Here is a 24,225-nt window from a genome sequence, read left to right on the forward strand (position 1 = left end):
GCTAGCTCTAGTGTAAACGGAACTGCGTCTTGTCAGCAACAGTTATTTTTTCGGTTCCTTTATTGAGCTTAATTGTCGTAAAATGTGTAATATTAATAATTAAACCAACAATTAAGACTATGTTTTATTTGTTATATATGAATTTGATTATTTATATTTATGATTTGGTTATTTATGACGCTATTTGTTGTTACATATTTGTATTTGTATGTATTTATTATTTTATTCTATGTATTATATATTGTGATATATATATATATGTAAAAAAAAAAAAGGATGGATGTTCAAAAGAAAAATAACAACAACAACAATCTCAAACAGCGACCCAGCCACAGGACTTTTAATTTGACGACCGTCCTGAACGCGACCTTACCGGAAGCAAACTTTGAAGTGTTTTGAAAGCTTTGCCATAAATATTGAGCATGTAGTTTTCCACTTTCCCCTTTTCTTTAACATTTCTCTTTAGGACTGTCTGATAAAGAAGAAGAAGAAGGTTTACAATGGACTCCAAACGGACCTCAGCACATTTGGTGCGTGTAAAACGTGGGGTTTGGGGCTAATGTTGGGGTTCATGGCTCTGTTAGGATCAATAGTGCTGCAGAATTGCAGGAGTTCACAGGGCAGGAGGGTTTCCCTGGCTTTGAGGTGTGAATTTCATAAAGCAGAGCTTCTGTCTTTATTTTACATGTATAAAGGTATATATTTTCAAAGCAGAAGTTATTAGCTGTGTTTTCCATGAAGTTAAAGTAGAGTAGTCTATTTTTACAAGGCAGTTTTTCAGTCTTTATCAGACTGCTTTGTCTGGCTTAAGATCTGGCTTGTATTTCTTAGGATTAAACATTAAAATATTTTATATTTAACTTTTTTATTCTCTAAAGAAATTGTAACCACTGTCATATTGCTGTAACTATGTGTAAGCAAATATATATATATATATATATATAATATTAAATGTATATATATATATATATATATATATATATATATCCCTCAGTATTATATTTGAGGTTTGAATTTCATAAAGCAGAGCTTCTGCATTTATTTTACATGTATAAAGGTATATATTTTCAAAGCAGAAGTTATTAGCTGTGTTTTCCATGAAGTTGAAGTAGAGGCAGTTTTTCCCTCACAGCTTTTATTAGACAGTCTTTATCAGACTGCTTTGTCTGGCTTAAGATCTGGCTTGTATTTCTTAGGATTAAACATTAAAATATTTTATATTTAACTTAAATTTTTATTCCCTAAAGAAATTGTAATCACTGTCATATTGCTGTAACAATATGTGTAAACAAACATATATATATATAATATAATATAACATATATATCTCCCTCAGTATTATTTTTGGAATCTGTCCCCAGAAACCCGCAGCCTCCTGCGATCCCTCCTATCCCTCCTGCGATCAATGGCTGCTACCCTTCTGCCAAAATTCAGAGTGGCAAAAGTAAAGGTCCAGATAAAGGTCAAGGCTGTCCAGTAGCACGTATTTCTCACTTCTACTCATACATTATTCAGCTTGCTGAGAAATCCTGCTTTGTGAAATCCTCCTATTGTCCCAGAAGCCTGAACGATAGATCATTCTCAAGGTCTTTTAGCCTTCTACTCAACAAGAAGCGCCATTTCAAAGGTGCTTGTGGAATGACCCGTTGTACTCACCGTGCACTAATACACATTCGCTTGCGTTTGTTCTTCTGACTGAGGTGTGAGAGTTCAGAGAAAGTCCTTTGTGAACGCTTCTTACTGCCAGTCAGACAGTTTGGATGTGAATGCACAATCTCCTGTCCTTCTGTGTGTGTGATTGTGTACAGAGTAACGCGAGCACAGATTTCACCCAAAGCATCGAGGACGACCCTTTGATCGATGGGCCACTCATATCTCAGGATGCGTTGGAGTCGGCCATCAAGAGAGAGTTCCAAAAACTGCCCACTACCTGGATAGCTGGGTTACTGACAGTAGCACATGTGAGTATAGCGCTACCTGGAGTAGAGAGGTTAAGGTCCTTGCTCAAGGGCCCCAACAGCACCATAAAGTCACCACTGCCCTGCAAAATGCCGCTGGATTTAGAGTCCAGAGGGCTAAGCATCATACCATGGAACCACACCTGGAGACCTGATGTATCTCAGATGTATGCCGACCCAGGCAGCCTACACTGATGCCATGTTCTGTTCACATTGTAGTTTATGAAACGTTTAATCCAGATTTGAATCCATATAAAACATATCTTTTATCAGCCAATCAGTTTCTGCCAAACATCATACCATGGAACCACACGTTCCGTGATCCACATGAACCACAACTGGAGACCTGATGTATCTCAGACAATAGCTAACGATATATGCCGACCCAGGCAGCCTACACTGATGCCATGTTCTGTTCACATTGTAGTTTATGAAAAGTTTAATCCAGATTTTAATCCATATAAAAAAAAGATCAGCCAATCAGTTTCATTATTCATTCAAATGATTCATATGAATATGATTCAGTTCTGAATCATACAATTTGAATCCACAATGCCCATCTTGGGTTTTCAAACATGAATGATTGTAAGATGTCTGTCACTTCACTTCTTATGTATGGCCCCCAGGTGGCGTATGTGAGCGTGAGCATAGTCCTGGCGATTCTGTGCTGGTTGACGGATGATCACTCGGCGGAGTGCAAGACGGTGTTAAACGGAGTGGACGCTCAGACCGTGGTGCTGCTGGGGAAGGCTGGGCTGTGGGTGCTAATGTTTGCGTTTGAGCGGTGTGTAGACCATCACCACAGTGCAGCCAGGAGGAGAGGTTACCTGCAGTTCTACAGGACTACCAGAGACCTCAAACGCCTGCCGCTGCTCATACACTCTGCAGGTACAGGCTCATGCGCTGCAGGAAACCTCATCTGTAAAGGTTTCTTGAAAGCCCCCAGATGGCAGCACTCAATAGCAGTCTCTCAACAGTTCAGCTCTAGTTCTGGGTAATACAGTGCGGTTACACTCAGTTCAGTTCAATTCAGTTTAATTCCAGTTCAGTTCAATACAGTTCAGGTAAATTCAGTTTAATCCAGTTACATTTCAATTCAGTTCAATACTGTTGCACAGATGTTTAGTTTAATGCAGTTCAACTTTAATTCAGTTTAGTACAGTGCAGTTATATCCAGATTAATCAAGTTAAACTTTAATTCAGTTTAATACATTGCTGTCACATTTAATTTAATCTGGATTCATTCCAATTCAATTCAGTTCAGTACTGAACTGAATTGAAATTTACCAGAATTTATCAGAATGTGTCTGCAGGCACTGTTTAGTCCAATTAAACTTTAATTCAGTTTAATACAGTGCTATCACATTCAGTTGAATCTGGATTGATTTAATTCAGTTAACACAATACAGTTACATTATGTTTACTCTGGATTCATTTCATTCAGTTTAGCACAATACAGTTACACTCTGTTTAATCTGTCTTAATTTAATTCAGTTTAGCACAATACAGTTACACTCTGTTTAATCTGGATTCATTGAATTCAGTTTAGCACAATACAGTTACACTCTGTTTAATCTGTCTTAATTTAATTCAGTTTAGCACAATACAGTTACACTCTGTTTAATCTGGATTCATTGAATTCAGTTTAGTACAGTGCAGTTACACTCTGTTTAATCTGGATTCATTGAATTCAGTTTAGTACAGTGCAGTTACACTCTGTTTAATCTGGATTCATTGAATTCAGTTTAGTACAGTGCAGTTACACTCTGTTTAATCTGGATTCATTGAATTCAGTTTAGTATACTGCTGTTACATGCAGTGAAACCACTTTTCCCCCTCCTCCCTCTCTGTCTCTCGCGCTCTCTCTCTCTGCAGGTAATGCCGCAGTACTGGTGGTCATTGCACCCTCGCCACTGCTGGACAAGAAAGTGAAAAATCTCTCCGTCTATCTGCTGCTGGTCATCATCTGTGTGGAACTGCTCTTGACCCTCATATGCCTGCTCATATACACAGGTACCCCCCTCCCTCCCTCATTTACTCACTCACTCACTCACTCGCTGTCTGTCTGTCTCAGCCATGTATTTGTAAGTGAAACTTACTTGTAAGTGAACCCCAGTGCTCTCAGTGTGAGCGGGGCAGCTTTTAAAGCTCCTCTCTTCATACACATTATAAAACGCTCATACACACACACCTCCCCCAGCTGCTACCACACACGCATCACAATACCACAATACTGTCTTTATCCTCTACAGGATCACACACCAGGCCGCTGTATCACAATCACATACCCACCCACACACACACACTCGTGCACGCACACACACACACACACACACACACCTCAGTCTTCCTCCTGTTCGTTCTCATTCTTAACTTTTTTTCATTCTTTCTTTCATTTTATTGCTCTTTCTTTGCTTGATTCTTCCCTTTGTTCTTCGCTCTTTCTCTACTTCACTTGCCTCTTCCTTTGGCTCGTCCCTTCTTTTGTCCTTTTCCTTCATTCCTTTCCTTTTTCCCTCCTTTTGCTCCATCTTTCACTATTTTTAACTTTTCTTCCTACTGCCTTTTTCTAAAGCTTGTTCCTCCAAGCCTCCAAGCCGCTTGCACCCCCCACCCCCCCCCCACCACCACCACATCCACCCCCTCACCCCTTGTCTTCATCTTTTCTCCTTGTATCAATTACCAACACTGATACCTCCTAAGACACTGGTGGTGTTAAGGTCAGAGAGGGAAAGAGAGGGTTAAGAATGAAAGGAGGGTACTCGAGATGGTCGCGAGGCTCATCATCTTCTTTTTTTTTGCCAGAGGCAACCTGAAGCCACCCCACCCAAATAAACCGTGGCATTGTCTTACTATTGACGCTTGCTCTCTCCCTCTCTCTCTCACACACACACACACTCACACTGATATCAGCACCTGGATTCCTGGGATGATTAGTGAAGTGAAGCTTGACCGTGTGCTGAGACACACCCTTTTAGGTTTAGTGCAGTTAAGTGCAGCGCCTCGAGATGTGAAGTAGATGCTAATACCTACTTTATCCTGTGTGAGTGAATTCAGCCTGAATTGTCATTGTTTATACGAGTGAATGAGGTGTGATGGGTAATGGCATAAATATAACTTAAACTTAATTAATTATTTTATTAGTAGATATGTAGCTGGAGCTGTAACTGATACACTTCTATATCCATTATATGCAAATAAATCTGAATATATTATATTTATATATTATTATATTATGTTGCATTATGTCATAACTTCAAACCCACAATCTGATCCTTAACCCTTATGGCCGTTAACACATTTGAGCAGCTGTGGATAATCTATAGGGGACCAACACAATTAAGTGTGACCAATAATCACAATGCTTTATTTTGGGGTTTTTTTATTTTTCAAAATTCGGTATTTGTTTCTTCTGACATATATATTTAGTTGAAGTGGACAGGAAAAACAACTAGTGTTGGCACATTTAAAAATACATGAGGTAATACTGACATTTCACTATTCTGCGCTAAATCTACATAACCAGCATTAACCCCTTAAACAGCCTATGGACCGCCGGTGGGCCGAAAATGTTATTACAACCCCCCCAGTTTGTACAGAAGTCCCTGTAGTTACTGAGTAATACACCTTAATGAGTATTAAGCCTGGGAGTTTTAAGGGGGATAATTATGATCAAACTGATTGATAATAACTTAATCATGATAATGGTAGATATTATAATATTGTCCAGCCTTATTGTACTGTCGCTGTCAGAACTAAACCTCATAGCCCCAAAATAGTACTTTACAGAATCTCTTCTTCTAATGTCATTTTGGACCTTTTCTGTTGGTCTGATCATCATGAATTTTAATAATATGCAAGATTTCAAGTTAATCAGACAGGTTCTTATAATAATTACAAAAATTTAAGATGTGCATGACTGCAGCTGTGTACTGTATGCGGTATGCTCGGAAATGGTAAGGCCATGTCCTTTAATGTAGTAAAATATATATATATATATTTTTTATTTGTAAAATATTTTTGGATCATTTCTTTTGGTCTATTTGTCATGAAATGTACTGGTGTTTTCAAATTATGTCAACAAACAAAATCTAGGATAATAAAGTCAGTTCTAGATGTTTATAGCATGACTCAAAGCTGTAAAGCTTAAATATTGAAGTGAAACTTCAATTTAATATAATACAAAATAATTTAATATATAATAATATAATTTAATATAATATAAAATAATTTAATATAATACAAAATAATTTAATATATAGTAATAAAATTTAATATAATACAAAATGTATATAATTTAATATAGTACAAAAAAACAACAACACACTTTCATTAAAGGCTGACCAAACCTTTGTGTCTGTATGTGGCCATGCCATCGTTTACCCAACAGCACCAGGGCAATAATGACCATTTTCCAAATTTTTTGCCCCAATTTCATGTTTATTGTGCTAATGAGCAATCCCTATCCATCTGCCCATCTCTCGCCTCCATCCGTTTATCTCCAGCTATCCATCTCTCTCGGCCTCTTCCTAGAGGAAGGTGCAGTTAGACCATAGTCGAGCTCCAGGGGCTTTGATGTGGCATCTCTCCCTCTCCCCTCTTCATTTGTACATGAATGCAGTGGACTTCTGCATGGGCCGTATGCCGCCTCCGCACTTCAAAGCCAGTTTAGGGCCCTTCAAAGGGAGCGAGGGAGAGAGGGAGGGGATTCGGACTTGTATTGTCTGACCCTAACGCACAGGGAAGACGCGCTCCAGCCCCATTGTGTCCTGACGCACTGCTTCATACCCGTCGGATAGAGCGTTTGCGTTTGTGCTAAAAGTCATCAAGGCTGGTGGCGGCAGCAGAGCTCTAATTTGCGAATGCGTGAAAGGTGGTATTGTTGTTGTTGCGAATGCAGTATGGCGTTTGTGAAAGGGAAAAACATCCTTTATGTTTGTGTTTCTTGTTTTTGAAGGGTAGATTCAAAGTGGTCAGTTCAAGAATGTGCTGCAGGGTCTAAAAAAGTGGGATCACATTTTTAACCATTTAAACCTGGATATCAAAAGTTTTATTTTTTTATATAATTTTTTACTTTTTATAATTTAGCATTAGCATTTTTTTAACTAAAAAATATAATTTTTATAAATGTTATGCAAAGTAAAACCAATAATAGACTTTTTTTTGTTGGGTAAAAACAAAATTTTAATCAAATTGGTGAAACTGACTATGTTAATGCCTTTCTAAGAAAAGCTTTGATTGTTTTGAGTCTAATCTCCTCCATTGAAGCTGCTGTTTAGATGACTTTCTGGTGGGTCTAATCTGATCGTCACTAACTTTTACACAACCCATTGAGTTTGTTAATAAATAAAAAGGGAGAAAACCCACCAAAAATGTTAAATTCTGAAATTCATTTTTAATTTGAAAGATTGTACCTCTTGCACCAATATAATTTAAGCTATAAACTTTGTCTTAAATTAAAAATATAAAATATTTTGTCTAGTGCTATCAGACCTTTGGACCCAACTGTAAACGGCCTTCATTTTAACTCATTAGCTATATAATAATGTATTACAGTCAATGTATAGTCAGATTAACTGTTTTTTCCGTAGCGTATGGTATGAACCTTTAAAGACGCCTTTTACAATTTATTAGTACTTTAAAATGCATAAATACCAAATAGTACAGCAGTGAGATGGCAATAATTCCAGTTTTCGAAGCATTGCAGTTTTCAATATAAATAATCTGCATAATTAATGTAGGGTCGAATGGAGTGAGTATCGGCTATTTTAATCCCAATCCAGTTCTGACTCTTAGTTTTAACCATGGTGTTCAGAGCACCATCCGGTGTCCTCAAGGCCCCTTTAACAGACATTATAGCCCAGCTGTCTGCAGCAGCAGTAGTGCAGACGTTCTCAGAAGGTAAATAAAGGAGTTGAGGTTCTGCAGTGTGGAGCTATTTTACAGTGGAACCTGAAAACAGACCATAATATCAGACCCTTTATAAAACTCTCACTGAAACGCTCTGTTTGACCAGCGGGAGAACCGGGAGAACCACTCACTTGCCTTTCTCTGTTTATAAACCAGCACTGAAGAACCCATTCAGAACCGAGTGGAGGCTAATGCTAATGCTAACACACTCCCGCTATAGAAACCCCAATCACACACTTACGCACATTCACCCACTATAAACCAGTTATTACACACCAGTAGACCAACAACCACAGATACCAGTCCAGAGTGTGTACCACTACACACACTCACACACACAGGAAGTGATTAGACCGCAGTGTTGTAAAGGAGCTGGGTGCTGATTGGTCAGGGAGGAGATCAGACTGTATTATAAGATATTAAAGACTATAAAACATCATTTTAAGAAAAGAAGTCTCAACTAAACTAAACCAATCAGTCCAGAAAGTCTGATTATAGAAACTGAGACTAAAAATAAAGGGATTTTACTGATCAGATTAATCAGCAGCTCGTCTAATCTTAACTGTGGAGCTGGATTATTTATACACAGATCAGATCAGATCAGATTGGACGGGTATCGGCTGATACTCTGCAGTGAGAGCCTCAAATTTCTAAATAACGTTTAAATTGAAATGATTTAGGATGTAATGAAAGTTGTAAGTGTGGGTTTGGGGGTAAACATGCCATTCTAGGCAAACTCAGACATCTGAGGATTCCCTCACAGACAGTTATTTCACTAAAATTCTGATTCCTGAGACCACTTTACCACCCATTACCAAGCCCATTTGTGGTGGAGAGATGCTTGCAGGGTATTGTAAGACAAAATAGCACCTGAGGAAAGAATTTGCCACTACTTTACTATCATCAGCACTCTATATAGGACTCTGAAGACTTGTGTAGATTCCCTGCTGGTTTTGTATAGTAAATAAAATCCCTATATTTATGTTGGAGTCATGGTGACCCTCTGCTTTCCATCACCTGTTGGCCTGTGATGGATTTGGTCACCAGAGAACCCAAATTCTTTAAGATCTAGAGGATCAACTCGGCCGAGTCTTCCACCTCTGAGGAGAAAGTTGGGTTTATTTAGATGTCTTCTTACAGAGATGGTCACAGGTCAACCAGGTCATCGAAACAATGGGAGCACACAGACTTCTATGAAGGTTTTTCAGCCAAACTGGCCTCACTGGTCTCCCTTAAAGCCATGTAAGTGGCCATGGTAAGGGAGAAAGAGGACATGGAGACACCTGGAGATCCAAATAAGCATAGAAAGAGTTAAAGAAGTGACTTAATATCCCACACCCCACCACCGTAGAGAAACCCAAGACGTTGCTCAGCCCACCAGCCCACCCTAAATGACTCGGAATGACCTTACAGTTGCCCCACTGAACTGTGCAGAAGGTTTTGGGGTAAAATGGGTGGAATTGCCCTTTTGTACACACGACTAAACCTTGTGTTTAGGTGGGATTGGTGGAGTTTACCTTGCTGATGGCGAGCTGGTGATTGCAGGTGGAAGTGCTGAGCTGTGAGAAGCCTGGAGGCTTATATAGACTTGCGGTGTGTGTGTGAGAGATTAGGGTTATTATGAGCGTGTTTATTTTTATGGTGTCCCTGACGGAGGGAAGCGCTACTGTTTAACAGAGAGATGAGGAATGTGACACATCTGCTGAAGGCTCTTCTCTCGGCCTTTGTTTCTGAAAGGACATTCCACAGCTGCTCTTGATGTGTGGTGACAGAACTGGCTAATTACCCTTAATTACCCCTCCACATTATACCCACACACAGGCCTGCCTGCCCATGGCTAAAACACTTCATTTTATTAGTCGGAGCAGTAAACGGGAAGGTGTTTTGTGGAGGTAAAGATGTTTTAGCAAATATAGGTGAGTGTGTGTGTGTATGTGCGTAGGCGTGTGTGTGTGCAGGAGCAGCCCTCCTGGTCCTCTGTAGTTAATGTTCTAGTAAATGGCCTGTCCGTTTCCTCCAGGTGAGAAATGAGCTTTAGGGTACTTTCACACCTTCCCTGTCTGGTGCGGACAAATCCAGCTATAGTTCGGCTTGTTTTGACAGGTGAGAACGCTCTACCTGTGCTCAAGTGTGCACAGAACAAGAGCTACCGCTGTCTGGTTTGCTTCCGACAGGAACACACTCTTGTCTGCACCAAACAAAGGAATTCAACGCCAGAGCGAGCTTTTCTCGGCGTACTCCAGCGTTGTGCTGTCTCCAGACCCCCTGATTTAACAACTCTTAACAGAGGCTCCTATACAGAGGCATACATATAGTGCTTGCCCCCCCCTCCCTCAGTAAAACACTAATATTAGAATAAAAACTAATAATTAATATAACACTCCTACAGAAAGTGGTGGTGGTGGTTCTCAATCACTGTGTTCATCATTAGAACATCTCCTCTCAAAGTTCTCCTCATGGAGTCTAGTATTATTTAGAGTTCTCCTCAGATCAACACCTGGTTTGGTGGTAAATCAGGGCTTAATGATGGTAAATCAGGTGAGCTGCTGCTGCTGATGATGATGATGGAGTTGAACACATCCTCCATGCTGTGCTGGCTGGACTGGGGGGCGTCCAGGAGAACCCTGGAGGAACCGAGCTCTGTTCTTCAGACTAGCTCACCCTGAAACAAGATCTCACTACTTTCTTCAGAATGAGAAGCTCTTGTTCCTCCTTTTTACTGGATTCATGTTCACCTGCTTCATCTGTTCTGTTGAGATCTGGAGCTTCTACAGAAAAAAACTCTCTTATTGCTGGGAGACAGGGTTAAAATAATGGGATTAGGGGCCTAATACCAGTTGTACAGTAGTTGTGTGTTAAAATCTGCAGGAATGTGTTGTCTGTTGAGTGTTTTACCTAATTGACCTTTAGAAAATCAAAGATTTGCATATGACTGTATGTAGTGGTTATACTGTTTTTTTTTGTTAATACTCTGACTGTTATGCTGTATTGTTTTTTTAAATTAATTAATGTGCTGTGTGTGTGTTTTTTGTGTTTTTTAGTGCGTGTGGTCAGGTTTAATGCACAAAGACCAAGTCCAGATATCAGCGAAGAGGAGAGATCTCACGCCTACTCCACCAATGCCAGCAGCAACCACACAGAGACCGGCTTCAGGTAATAAATGCTCAGGGCTTTGCATGCGCAGATGGGCCACAGCTGTACCACACACAGTGTAGAGTGTTCTGCTTTGGTCCAGTAAAAGATGTGTGTGTTCATCCTGAACCTGTCGCAGGGCATTGTGGAACTTTTGGAAAGTATAAATAAATAAATAAATAAATAAATGACCCCCAAATGCAAATACATAATCAACAATAATAAGAGAGCATGAAAAGGAAATAAAAGCCTTTACTCTTAATGTAAGTCAAAAAATCTTTTCCAGGTCTCTTTGGAGAATTTCTATTGGTCGGTCGTGAAAATCTGACGCAACGTAAAGAAGAACTGTCAGATTCAAAAGTGATGACCAACAAATTTAGAGAACTTTTGACCTAAAATGTCAATAGTGGAGCCCTTCCTGGTGTTCTTCTCAATCAACAAGAGGTTTTGTTGCATTTGAAGAACAAGTTGACCAGGCAGTGACCCATTAAAGCATGAGTTGCTATGGTTAGTTCTACACAGAACCATGCCTTAATTAACCCCTTAGACCCAATAGTACACCCACACTTTAGTTCTTCATTCTCATAACTACTTTACTGTCGTAATTAACATCAGTTTCATGGGCCCTACAATAGAACCCTGTGGGACTCCATAAGATATGCTAAGGTCCTCAAATTCAAATCGGATCAAATATATTTGTAGAGCTTTTTCCAACTGGCGTTGTCCCAAAGCAGCTTTACAGAATCAGTCATCAGTAAGAGGAGAAGAGATCAACAACATAAGAAGACATGAAAACCTAAGACCCCTCAGAGCTGAGGGAAGAGACTTTGGGAGGACCCTCAGTAAGCAAATGGTTGCCAAATAGTTTTTAATAGGTTTTGCATCAGGATTAATAAGTGAACAGTGACCTTAGGGGTTAGTATATTAAATAACAATTTATAAGCTTGTAAAAATAAAGAAAAAACTTTAAATAGTTTTGAATGGAAGGAATAATTAGTCACCATTCTGGTATGATGTGTCCAAATACTTCATTGTATAAAATAACTGCCAGATTCAAGGTTTTTGCATGACAGTGATTACAAAAAAAAATCACATAGTGTTTTAATTAAGGTCATAAATGGAGGTAGTGTACCTTCTTCTCCAGCTCAACTCTAAGCTACCTCATTGAGCTAATCAAGGCAGCAATTAGATGGATCAGGTGGGGCTGATTAGGATCAGAGTTAAAGTCTGAGTCTGAATAGTGGAATGAGCCACTCAAATGAAGGGTTCTGGCCATTCAGTGTTGATTATCTCATGACCACTGTGCATGCCAGGGTCTGGGATGTAACTGAACAGTTAACAGCAGGCTGGAGAAGTGGGCAGCGTGAAGATCAGCAGCACTTTGACGAGAGCCAAGATGTAAACGCTGGACAACTGGATTAGAGCTTCTCTGAAATTACACAACTTGGTGAGGGAGGGGCTTCTGGTCAGGAGTGTATCTTTGTGTGTCTACTGACAGTGATGTTAGGAGGGTCTCATTAATACTCATTGATTTCATTGTGAAGGTTTCTGTGATTTGAGCTTCTTAAGTTCTTCTAAGTCTTCTAAAATCACCCTAGTGCGTCTGTAAGCTCGTAAAACCTGTGAAATTCCACCAAATTGGCTCGTTACAGCTATATTATACATACATCCGCAGCAGAATTGGGTTTTATATTGTTAAAGGGGGTCAACGTATGGCTAAAACTTCTAATAGAGCTCTGGAATGAGGGCAAGAATTTCTCTCTCCCCTCCCATATCTCTCATTAGCATCTCCATAGGGGGAGACAAACAAACACACCAACAAACACACACCCAAACCCACCCTGTGGTCATGCTGAAGGGTCTGTAAACAGATCATATGAACCCTGTTTCCTTGCAGAAACGCTGCGTTTCCATCATTCGCGCGCGTGCGCACACACACATATACACACACATCAGTCAGCAGCGGCCTGGAGGAACAGGCTTTTGTGAGTCCGCTAAGTCGCAATAAGGTTTGAAGGTGATGATGGCAATGGTGATCTTCATGTCCCTCCAGTTCGGTGGGCCTTTGTGGTCAAAAAGGGTTGAAATTGTCAGTGGAATGCTCTTAACCACGGTAGCCATGTGTGGGTCCTACAGAAAGGGTTAAACATGGCCCCATCTGGGCTGTACACTGCACGTGGGAGTCAAGATGGGACCCATGTGAGATTAAGGTGGGCTCTAACAATGGGGCCTATTTGGGAAGCCCATGTACAAACCCACTCAAAGCCTATGCTCACCAGGAACCCACCCAGACCCATTCCACCTATGTGAGGTCCACATGAGCATCACCCTACCACCTCAGTCTGGTTCAGATGATGGTTCTGTATCCCTGTAAGTCCAGAAATGCATGTGCTAAAGTGTGTTATTGTTGAGATGTGGCTCAAAGCTCAAATTCCACTTCCCGACTGTAGGGGGAGCCCAGGAGCTGCTTGAGGCTGCTTTAAGTGAGGTGGAATGCTAAACTGTACAAGTGAAGTGTGTGTGTGTGTGTGTGTGTGTGTGTGTGTGTGTGTGTGTGTGTGTGTGTGTTTTAAAACAGAGATGGCTCCAGTCTGGAAGAGGTGGTGGAAAAGCAGGCCGACCTGATTGAGTACCTGAAGCAGCACAACACACTCCTGAGCAAGAGGATCCTCAGCCTGACCTCCCAGCAGATCAGAGACTGACGGAGGAGGTGGACGGCAAACCTTTCCCTGTGTTTGATCATGGTTTTTAATTGAAAGTGTGTGTGTGTGGGTGCGCGAGTGTGCGTGGGTGCGCGAGTGTGATCGTACACCAACTGACAGTGGTGGACGCGGCCGACTGATCAGAGGGATTTTAATGAAGAAAGAACCTCGGCAACCTCTCCTTAAGGCTTTCACGTTGCCCTAGCAACAAGCCCTGTAAGACAATGGACACAAAAGTAGAAACAAAGGGCGGAGGGGTGGGGGGGTGAGGGTGGGGGACCCGTTGTAAATATTCACACAAACACGTGTTGACAGTTTACTGCTATGCTAAAACCAATGATGGTCCTGAAGGCAAGTTAGTGCTGACCTCAGAGGAGCGGTTTTGGTGAAACCACTCATCCCAGATGTGGTCTGTGAGAAATGTGGTCCTCTGGTGTCCACAATTTGCTTCTTTAGTGTAGCGCTGGAGCTATGAGGCTAACATGGCTAACAGGCGCTATAAGTCAATGGTCATCCGGATCTTTTACGCTCTAAACTATGCCCATGGTCTTCTCTCAACCCACTCCAACCACATTCAGGTCTTCGTTGAGGCTCAGGGTTTATTTATGTAGCACTCTGAACCACATTAACATGCCTATGCAACCTTAATGAAGACCTTGAGCTGGTTGGAGGACTTTTAGGCGCATACTGGAAAGAAAAACGACTGACTGTTGGCTTCTATTGTTTGTTAGCTGTGTTAGCTTTGCAGCTCCAGAGCTACACTCTTAAACATTAAGGTGCTTCAAATGGTTCTTTGAGTCCTTCCATAGAAGAACCACTTTAAGTGCCAGAAAAATCATTTGCAATGGAGATCAAATGAAGGTTCTTCAAATACACTTTTGGTTCCAGAAAGAACCATGTTTGCAGTGGAAATCCATGAGGGTTTGAGGAACCTTCATTAATAGATGGTTCTTCAGACCTGTAAAGGGTTCCTCTTTGAGCGATGCCATAAAAGAACCATGTTTGCAGTAGATATCTGTGAGGGATTGAGGAACCTTCATCAACTGATGGTTCTTCAGACCTGTTAAGGGTTCCTCTTTGAGCGATGCCACAAAAGAACCATGTTTGCAGTAGATATCTGTGAGGGTTTGAGGAACCTTCATCAACTGATGGTTCTTCAGACCTGCAAAAGGTTCCTCTTTGAGCGATGCCAATGGAAGAACCAGTCTTGGTTCCAGAAAGAACCACATTAGCAATAGAGATCAGTGTAGGTGTGAAGAACCTTCACCTCAAATGGAAGTTCTTCCAACCTGTAAATGGTTCTTCTTTGAGCAGTGCCTCAGAAGACCCACTTTTGATTCTAGAAAGAACCATGTTAATAGTCAAGTCAAGGTTCTTCACACTCACACATCTCTAGTACAAAGATGGTTCTTTCTGGAACCAAACATGGTTCTTCTATAGCATCTCTCAAAGAAGAGCCATCAGTTCTTCACACCCTCATTGATCTCTCTTGTAAACATGGTCATTTCTGGAACCAAAAGTGGTTCTTCAGAGGCATTCTCAGAGAATCATTTGAGGAACCTGTTCTGTTGAAGGGTTTCAACTGAAAAAGCTCAAATTTGGACACCAAACCCGTTTTGGTTGATGGACTACATCTGGTGCAGTGAGATAATGGGTACGTTTTGTGTCGAGTTTTTGAGGTTTATTTTGCCGGACCAGTTCTTTTAAACATGGGAGACAAAATCTGTGTTGAAATCTTCAGAGGTTCAAACTGACCTCTCTTATTTTCGTGTGTTTTGAGATCGGTCTTCAGCACTGAGCAGGAATCCTACGGGACGTCTTTATTGTTTTCGGTTGGTGGGTCTGAAATGCACTGAGTAGAAAGCAGCAGTTTTAGCTGCTGCCGTTGTGTGTGTGTGTGTGTTTTTGTGTGTGTGTGTTCAAATCAAACTGTGCCACATTCTGCACTTTGGTTGTTTTCCTGTAAATATCTGAAACTACGTTTTGTACCTTTTGTGTTTTTATGCAGATGTAATGAATTACTCCTCACCAGAATAAAACCTGATGTACTGAAGCACATAGGAGTCATTTATGATACAGCTGAGTTTGTTTCTATTCAAATCAAATCATTAAATAATTGATTAATTTACATAAATCTGGAATTATCGGGATATTTTTAAGTATTTTTAAGTATTTTAAGTATTTTAAGTCAAATTTACTTGAGTAAAACACAGTTTTTTCCGGAAATCGGAAAACCTACTTAAAACCAGGTACACAATGAATCATTTACAGTGTATTCATTCCACCTCTAAAGTCAATATCCAATGAAAATGCTGCTGTCCAATGAAAAAAACAATGTATCTTTATTTATTTATTTATTTATTATTTTCCTGGTTTGAACTTTGTAGCGGCTTCTGTACACTGTGTAAATAATGCTGGATGAATAGACCAATAGGAATGCTCTAAAATAATTGGGATAAACTCGTATTTGGAGATGCATGTTTATCATTAGACAGCGACGGTATGGTGGATTTATATGGTGGGTCGTCTCTCAATCGCATCCAGATGGTCCTCTTATTCATTTTACTGCATTTAAACTCTATGATATTTCAGTAGCCCCCTGTCTCTGCCCATCGCTAGCCAGTGTGGGCGTCTGATAGATGATGTAACAGAACCGGGCCCAGTTTCCCAAAAGCATCTTAGTGTGAAGGACATCTTAACTGGTACCGTTGGCAAATCGTCTTTGTGCTAAGAAGCCTTTGGCAGACTCAGCCTAGGTAGTTAATAATGTTCCCCTCCAAGCGTGTTCAGCTCTCCAGTGACCTTCATTGCATTTGTGGTAGTTTGCAAAGATGCAGTGGAGCTTCGTGTGACTTGGCAGGAGCACATGCTAGCCTTTACTCTTCCAGCGCATGGGGGTCCAAGCTAGTGGGAGGGGAATAATGTGATATATATATATATATATATATATATATATATAAAGTTGAATTAATAGATTTTTGATGCAGTTTTAATGTGGTTCCACTGTTTTTGGGTCCAGGCTTGTTAAATCTAGGCAAAGTCCTTATAGGGAAGTCTGTTCGCCCTTCTGCCATCTTTGCAACACCACCAGTCACACAAGACCAGGCTCCCATCTCTGTGAATGGGGAAACTGACCAAAGTACTGGGAACTGAGGGTCAGATTAGGGATTCAAGCACAGATTTTAAACCACTGATAAAATCTGGCAAAAACCTCATGAATATTTGTGACTCGTGACTCGTTTGGAAACTCGGTATTTCACCTTCTGGCTACTGCAGGAGGGGGGGCTTTCCATACAGGCCTGTATGGAACCCTCCTCATTGGCTCTTTTTATTGAAGGATGGGGCTTTATCTGTAAACGGGTGCCATGTTGAGTGTTAGGAGAACTCCCATTCAGCCAGTTTTAACCATTTTCTTGGTACAGGATTCATCCAGATTGACTTGATTTTTGATTTTGTCTTAATTTTATTACATTTTTACACTCTTTTGAAACATTTTCATCATATACTTTTAAGTAAATGTACAAATGTATAATGAACAATGCTTTTTCCCCCAAAAAGAATACTTTTCATTTAATAAGAATAATAATAAAAACATTTGAAGTGCATAAATTACATATAAACACATTTCGCTCAGTCCGTGCTAGTTACAGAGGTCGGATATTTCTTGTTGGGGGTGTGGCAGGCTGCAGTTACACCCCCGGTCAAACGTCCAGTCAATAACCGCTGGCTGAAAAGACAGTCTTTCCCAGTCTTTCTGCACCCGTACACTCTCTCTCTCTCTCTCTCTCTCTCTCTCTCTCTCTCTCTCCTGTGGCGTTTCAGGCAGCACACAAGGGTTGCTCACACAAACATCGTTGCATAGCACTGGAAGCAAGAGCCACCGGCACGGTGCAGCAGCCTTTGGTGTTTGTTGCTGTGCTGATTGCCGGTTCTCCCACTTTGCTGAGAGAGCGCTGACCCTTGGTTGCATTGAGGCTGGGCTTCCTCTCCGGTCCGCCACTCTTTGGATGCTTAGCCATGCTCGTAAACGGCCACCTGTAGAAAGAGGGAGATCAGATTAGTCCAGCTGGTTAGAACTGAAGTAACAGCTTGAGATCAGACATGTCTGTAATCCCTGTGCTTTGTGGCGAGTGTGTGTATGTGTGTGTGCGCGTGTTTTGTTAACTGCAAGCTGGCTCTGCCTCTTTGTGTGGGGGTCAGAGAGCACGGGTGAAAGGTGACGACCCCTCTGGAGCGTCTGAAAACAGTAGGCGGCTCCGGGAGGCTGTCACATAGGGTGTGTGTCCTCGCGGATACGGTGTCGCTTCTCGCACACACGCGTTGCGACATTTGCACCCAACCGACACACACTGACATCTCTAAGGGCTGCACTAAGTGGTGTTTCTGAATGCGGCTTCTGAGTAGGCCGTTATCGGCTCACTGCGGGTCAAAGTGGGGAAGGCCGGCGGGTTGGGGAGCGCACACACAGCGCCACATAGCGCAGGACGGCATTATATAAATAGCATTTATGCTTATTATTTAACCGTCCATGGCTGGTTAATATACTTATATTTGGTTAATATGTTAATAATTGGTAATAATTAATATTCGCTTCGAATCATCATTTAATATTTACTTGAATTTTGCCTTACAGTTATTTGTACAGTGCTTATTTCTAAAAATAAAGGGTCCACAGTATTTAATACTGAATTATCCTTCAAAATAAAAGCGTGATTTGTTTAAATAAGAGCGTTTGCATATACTTGTATACATTTATTCCCTAAAGATCAAAAGACTTATGTGATCATTAATAAAACTGATATAAATTCAATACCAATTGTTTGACTTTATGGTGTGATCGATTCAATAAATTAAGAAATAGCATTTCAGATATGAACACTATATTATGCTTCTGTACGTTAAGGGCCTCTCAAATAGTGCCCTACACCCTAAATAGTGCACTAGCTTGGTCGCTCATATGAAATAATACAAGGGTTAATAGAATGGTGCTAATTAGGCCTTAATGCTGTAACTTTTAAGGGTCCATTGGATTGGCCATTGCATGGTTATGGTTAAGTTAAGGGCCTCAGATTTTAAATAGTGCCCTACACCCTATTTCTAGTGCACTATATATATAGTGCTTTTATTAATTATGGGACAGAACAGTAAAGTTTTTGCTAGTGCACTTTTTTTTCCCCATTTATGCTCATTATTTACTGCCACCTGTATCTAATATGCTCTTACATTTTCCCCAAGGGTTTGTTTAATCTAAGGGTGCTTATTAGGCCTTATTGCTGTAACGGTAAAGGGTCAATAGCATGCTAAACTGATTTCCCCTTCAAAATAAGAGCATGATACAGTATTTAAACACTTATCATGTGTAAAAACACTGTTTGCTGATGTGTAAGGAAAGCAAGCTGCAAAAACTGCCCCATTTTTCTGTGCCATCACAGAAATATAGTGTTTACAAATGCCCGCATTAGGCCGTTTAGCCCTGTCCACTCGCATTAAAGTTAGAAGAGGCGCTTTAAGCTCCCAGGCTGCTTTTGGAATGAGGCACAGCTTTGCGATAACAAGTCAAATCCACTTAAGAATGAAGGACATGGCCTCTTTACACATTTATTTACGTGCAGCGTGTCCACCCGACTCCACATAGGTGGTCTCGGCCATTCTGTAAACTGTATAAACTTTTACGGGCCCATTTAACACTGGATTCCCTAATCCCTCCAGTTTAGTGCCTGCCTACGCTTGTGTGCACACAGTTGTACACTACACTTTGATCTTTGCTGTCTGCTGTGTGTATTACACGGCTTCTGTACCAGCCTACACACACACATACACACACAACCCACGCTAGCTAGCTATGTTATCTACAGTGGGAGAATATATATACTTAACAACTGTTAGGCTATACAGGATGTGGCCAGTCTGGGTGTTGCTGTGTTGTGATTTAGTGCCGCCGAGAATGCCACCCATGCTTTACTGTGTGTGTGGTAGGTCACTGGAATTGCACGTAGATATGGGGGTGGGGGGCATTTCCCCGGCCGTGTTTGTGTCTGTCCGTGTCGGTGGTGTATGCGAGTTAAATGCCCTTTTGTGATCTTTGTGTGTGTGTGTGTGTGTGTGTGTGTGTGTGTGAGAGGTGTGTTTACTTCTCACAGTCTAAGAGAAAGTAGATGCAGCAATTACCCCGTCGTTTAGTACAGAGCTGTTTACCCACCCGGTATGAGTGTGTGTGAGTGTGTGTGGTTTTACTAATGCTTGAGACTAAGGGCGGCCTAATTAGAGCTCTGTTAATTAAGCTGGTTTGCCCCTCACACACACACACACACACACACACACTCTCTCACAAACACTCAGGTCACAATGGAGTGGTAAACTCCATTACTTTCTTAAATGTAACTGGTGCCGTTAACAAGCAGGCCGGTGTGAGTTGTCGCAGACCCACAGCAGGCATTTAAAGTATTTAGCAAATATTTGCCGGCCGTCGTTGCGGAGGGGAAGGCGAATAATTCGGATCTTTTGGCTTTAGGTCTGTTTAAGCTCTGCTGTGTGTTACTGACCTCTTACATGTAAGAGACAGGCAGAAAGGCCCACTGTATGTGTAGGGCAGTTGAATTTACCTCAAGGGAAGGGTACTCTGGAGTGTAGTGGCAGGCAGCGCTTGTGTGGGCAGTGATGTCTCCGGTACTTTCGCCTCAAATTCAGAAAATCTGAAACATAAATAAAAGAAAAAAACACACATTTGTTAGACATTTTACCTTGCTTATGTGCTGCAACTAAATTTACCATGAAAAAAATGGTGCAAAATGATGAAAATGTTATTTACTAATGCTTATAATACTAATTCTACACGTCTTGTTTTGATTATGCACCATTTTCATACTTTTATTCACAATAAATGTAGTTTTTTTTAATTGTTTTGTTTAAATAAAACCTGACCTGTAGCTTAAAGACTATATTTAAAGTGATAAATATCATTTTTAGACCCTAAAGTTTAATCTAAACCACTGAAATCTACGTAAAGTTACATGGGCCTGATCTCAAATAGTGCCCACACCCTATGTAGTGCACTAGTTGTTCATGAAATCAGTGTGTATATATATAGTTTAGTTTCTAATTAACAGAAATTATTTAAAGACTCAGCCATACGCTAATTAAATTCCTGTTTCACATTTAGTGAAGTAAATAAGTGTAGAAGGGTACACTTGGTAAGGGTTTAATGCATATCTAGTGCACTACTTAGTGGACATGGACCTATTTGAGCAAAACAGTGCTTTATATGACTAAGACAATGCCGTTGCGTGATAAAGTCAGTAAGATAAAGTCTTCTAATTTAACATCTAGTGAATTCAATCACTATAAAAAGAGTGAACGTCTACAATACTTAGCTAGCGCACTACTTAGGGAGCATGCCGCCATTTGTAGTCAATCTGTGCGCGCCGATTTAAAACTCCAGCGCTGATTGGCTGCTATTGGGCGCGGGACCCCGCTGCTGGACGGTGATTGGGCGATGGCCCCTTGGAGCGGTTTGTAGGTTTATCTGCGTAAGTATCTTTGACTAAAGGCTACGTGACCGCCATATAAGCTACATTCACCCCCCTCACACACCTTCTTCTCTTTCTCCTGCTCTCTGCGGTAGCCGTATGCTAATATCTATTGTGGTGGACAGTGTGATTAACAATGCACAACGGTGCTCGAGCGCCTGCGGGCGGGAGATTCATTGCGCGGGGGTGCAGAGAGGGGGGCGGGGTGCTGTGGGGGGTACTGTCCCAATAATATCAAAATAAATGCACTTTAATTGTAGCTAGTATTTTATTTTTTTTGGGGTAGAAATTTGCAGCAAAAAACAAATAGTGACTAGACAAACATTTACAACTATTTTTATTTATTTATTTTTTTTAATCTGACTTAAATGAAGCTTAAACCACTCAAATTAAGCCGAGTCTCAAAGTCTTAGAGTTTAATATGCCTTCAAGGGCAGCTAAACGCAGTGATTCACTGTTATTCCCATGTTGAGCCCTAATCAGGGGGCTTGGGGGGGTTGGAATTTATTAATCCTGCCCTTAAACCTGTTCAACCTGCTGCTTAATCTTAATCTCCTCAACTGTGAGCCTCAAAATGAGCTTAGCTAAGGAAATAATGAATGGAAAAATAATAATAATAATAATAATAATAATAATAAACCTTAACTGCATTCAGGTGCTGCTTCATTAGCCAGGAAAGGCGCCACTTAAGATTCCCACTAAAAACCAATGACCCCAGACCTCCAGCCACTGAACCCCTCTATCCTTGCACGGCCCAGCGACCGCGGTCAAGCACTTTCCTCGGTTTATGTTTGTGGTGGTCGAGCATGAATCAACACGGGGCATTTCACTGCATTCAGCTCTGGGAACCAGCTACACACCCCACAGACTGGGCGGACGGCCTCAGGTAGGCTCCTGTAGTGCACAGTGGGCCTGTGGAGCGACGTATGGTGCTATAACCAGACGCTATATAAATATTTATAAATATAATATATATAAATGCTGTATATTTATATTTATTAAAGCTTGTAATAAATATATAATATACATATATATAATAAACATAAATATAATAAATATAAATATATAGCATGTTTCTATAAAAGCACGTACGTTTTTTTTTTGTTTTTTTTTTAACGTGTCTTTATAACTTACTAAATATTTAAACATTGTTGTTTTTTAGATAAAATATTTTCAAAGATAATAAAGTGACGTAAAAGTGAAAAATAATTCACGTAAATTATATTTATAAAATATTTATACAAATCCTTTAACGTATTTATTAGCTACGGGTTAAATTGACGTTTTATGTCTCGAAATATTTATTTGTTTTATGTTTATTTATTTATCCCGTATTTTGGCCCAAGTGCTATTTTTTTAGACTTTCATATAAAAAATTAATAAATAAAAGCATAATAAAAGTCCCCCGCTTCACGCAGCATCACCGCGCAGAGCAAGTGGCTCAATCACCTGAGTTTATAAACTCACTAAAACTGGACTGAAAAGTCGCCCTAACGCTTCAGAAACACCAACTTTCTGCCAGAAAACACCTGAAGTTTTTCTTACCTGGTTTCTGAGCGCTGGTGAGCATCACGGCTGCAGCCAGCAGCAGCAGCAGCAGCAGGTAGAGAGGCTGGAGGATCCTCATACTTGGGCCGTGGAGGCGCCTCGGGTCTAAGGCTGAAGCTCCAGTGAAGAGATGAGGCCCAAACTGTAGATGTTGTTGTAGCACAGCTTGGAGAAGATCTGCTCCTTCTCACCTGTCACCCTTTCTCTGATTCCCTCTTTTTTAACCCTTCCTTTCAGATTGAGCTGAATGATCAGGTCACTAAGGAGAACTCCAGCAATTGGGAAATCCTCCAGAAGTCCCCTCAGGCTGTCCTGATGCACTCTCTCCTTTCTCTCTGGATGGATGGATGACCTGTGGCCGGTGTGAATGTCCACTCTGAACAATGTGAGGCGCTCCCTCTCTTTAAGCAGACAAGGGAGAGGAGGCGGAGAGACGGAGAAAGAGGGAAGAGCTCTGGAGAAGAAGGAAGGGGTATGGAAAGCACCCTAAGACTGGGTGGGGACAGGGGACACCCCTCTCTCTCTCCCTCTCACACACACACACTTTGCATTGCACATATTGACCCCACATGTAGAAGGTAATAGGGTTGACAGGAAGGCACCCTCCCCCCGCCAGGCCTAAGTTTGAGTGGGGGTTTGGGATATGCTGCAAGGTTGATGTGGGGTATGCATTTTATTGGTGCCACAGTTGGAAATAATACATTTTAAGGAGGTGCAACTTGCACAATTAGATTTATCTGAATATTTAAAAGAGCTTAAACCACCTATAGATTTGGTGTATTCTTACATAGTGCTGAAAAAAAGTAGTAAAGCAATAGCAGAGCCCATTTTTGGTGCCAAATAGGGGGTTTCTTTGTATATAAGGTATATAAGATAATCTTTTATACATATATATAGATATGGATATAGATTTATACAATATATAAAGGATTTTCCTATATGTGTGTGTATATATATATATATATATATAGATAGATAGATAGATAGATATAAGATTATGTGTGTGTGTATATATATATATACACACACACATATAAGATAATCCTTTATACATACACATATATATATAGATATAGATAGATAGATATATATTGTATATATCTATATCCATATCTATATATATGTATAAAGGATTATCTTATATGTGTATATATATATATATATATATATATATATACACATATATAATCTTCTATATATATATATATATATATATATATATATACACACACACATATAAGATAATCCTTTATATATATATATATATAGCTATGGATATATACAATATCTATTTATTTATCTATCTATCTATATATATATATATATATATATATATACACACACATATAGGAAAATCCTTTATATATTGTATATATCTATATCCATATCTATATATATGTATAAAGGATTATCTTATGTGTGTGTGTGTGTATATATATATATATATAT

General features: G+C 40.3%; 2 protein-coding genes across 2 annotated transcripts; one reads left to right on the forward strand and one right to left on the reverse strand.

Moving 5' to 3' along the window:
- The first annotated feature begins 364 nt into the window (after positions 1–364).
- On the forward strand, positions 365–13,948 carry tmem192 (transmembrane protein 192). The gene is made up of 6 exons (XM_072670142.1): positions 365–530; positions 1,809–1,961; positions 2,585–2,846; positions 3,834–3,971; positions 10,910–11,021; positions 13,579–13,948. The coding sequence occupies exons 1-6, from the start codon at positions 501–503 to the stop codon at positions 13,700–13,702; spliced, it is 819 nt and encodes a 272-aa protein (XP_072526243.1). The 5' UTR covers positions 365–500; the 3' UTR covers positions 13,703–13,948.
- Positions 13,949–17,256: 3,308 nt separating this feature from the next.
- On the reverse strand, positions 17,257–23,204 carry apela (apelin receptor early endogenous ligand). The gene is made up of 3 exons (XM_072670471.1): positions 22,774–23,204; positions 20,305–20,394; positions 17,257–17,737 (listed from the first exon to the last, which is right to left on the reverse strand). Exons 1-2 carry the CDS (start codon positions 22,853–22,855, stop codon positions 20,306–20,308), a joined length of 171 nt encoding a protein of 56 aa, XP_072526572.1. The 5' UTR covers positions 22,856–23,204; the 3' UTR covers positions 17,257–17,737; position 20,305.
- Positions 23,205–24,225: the final 1,021 nt, after the last annotated feature.

The sequence above is a fragment of the Salminus brasiliensis genome, chromosome 24 (assembly GCF_030463535.1).
Source record: "Salminus brasiliensis chromosome 24, fSalBra1.hap2, whole genome shotgun sequence".
Lineage (NCBI taxonomy): Eukaryota > Metazoa > Chordata > Actinopteri > Characiformes > Bryconidae > Salminus > Salminus brasiliensis.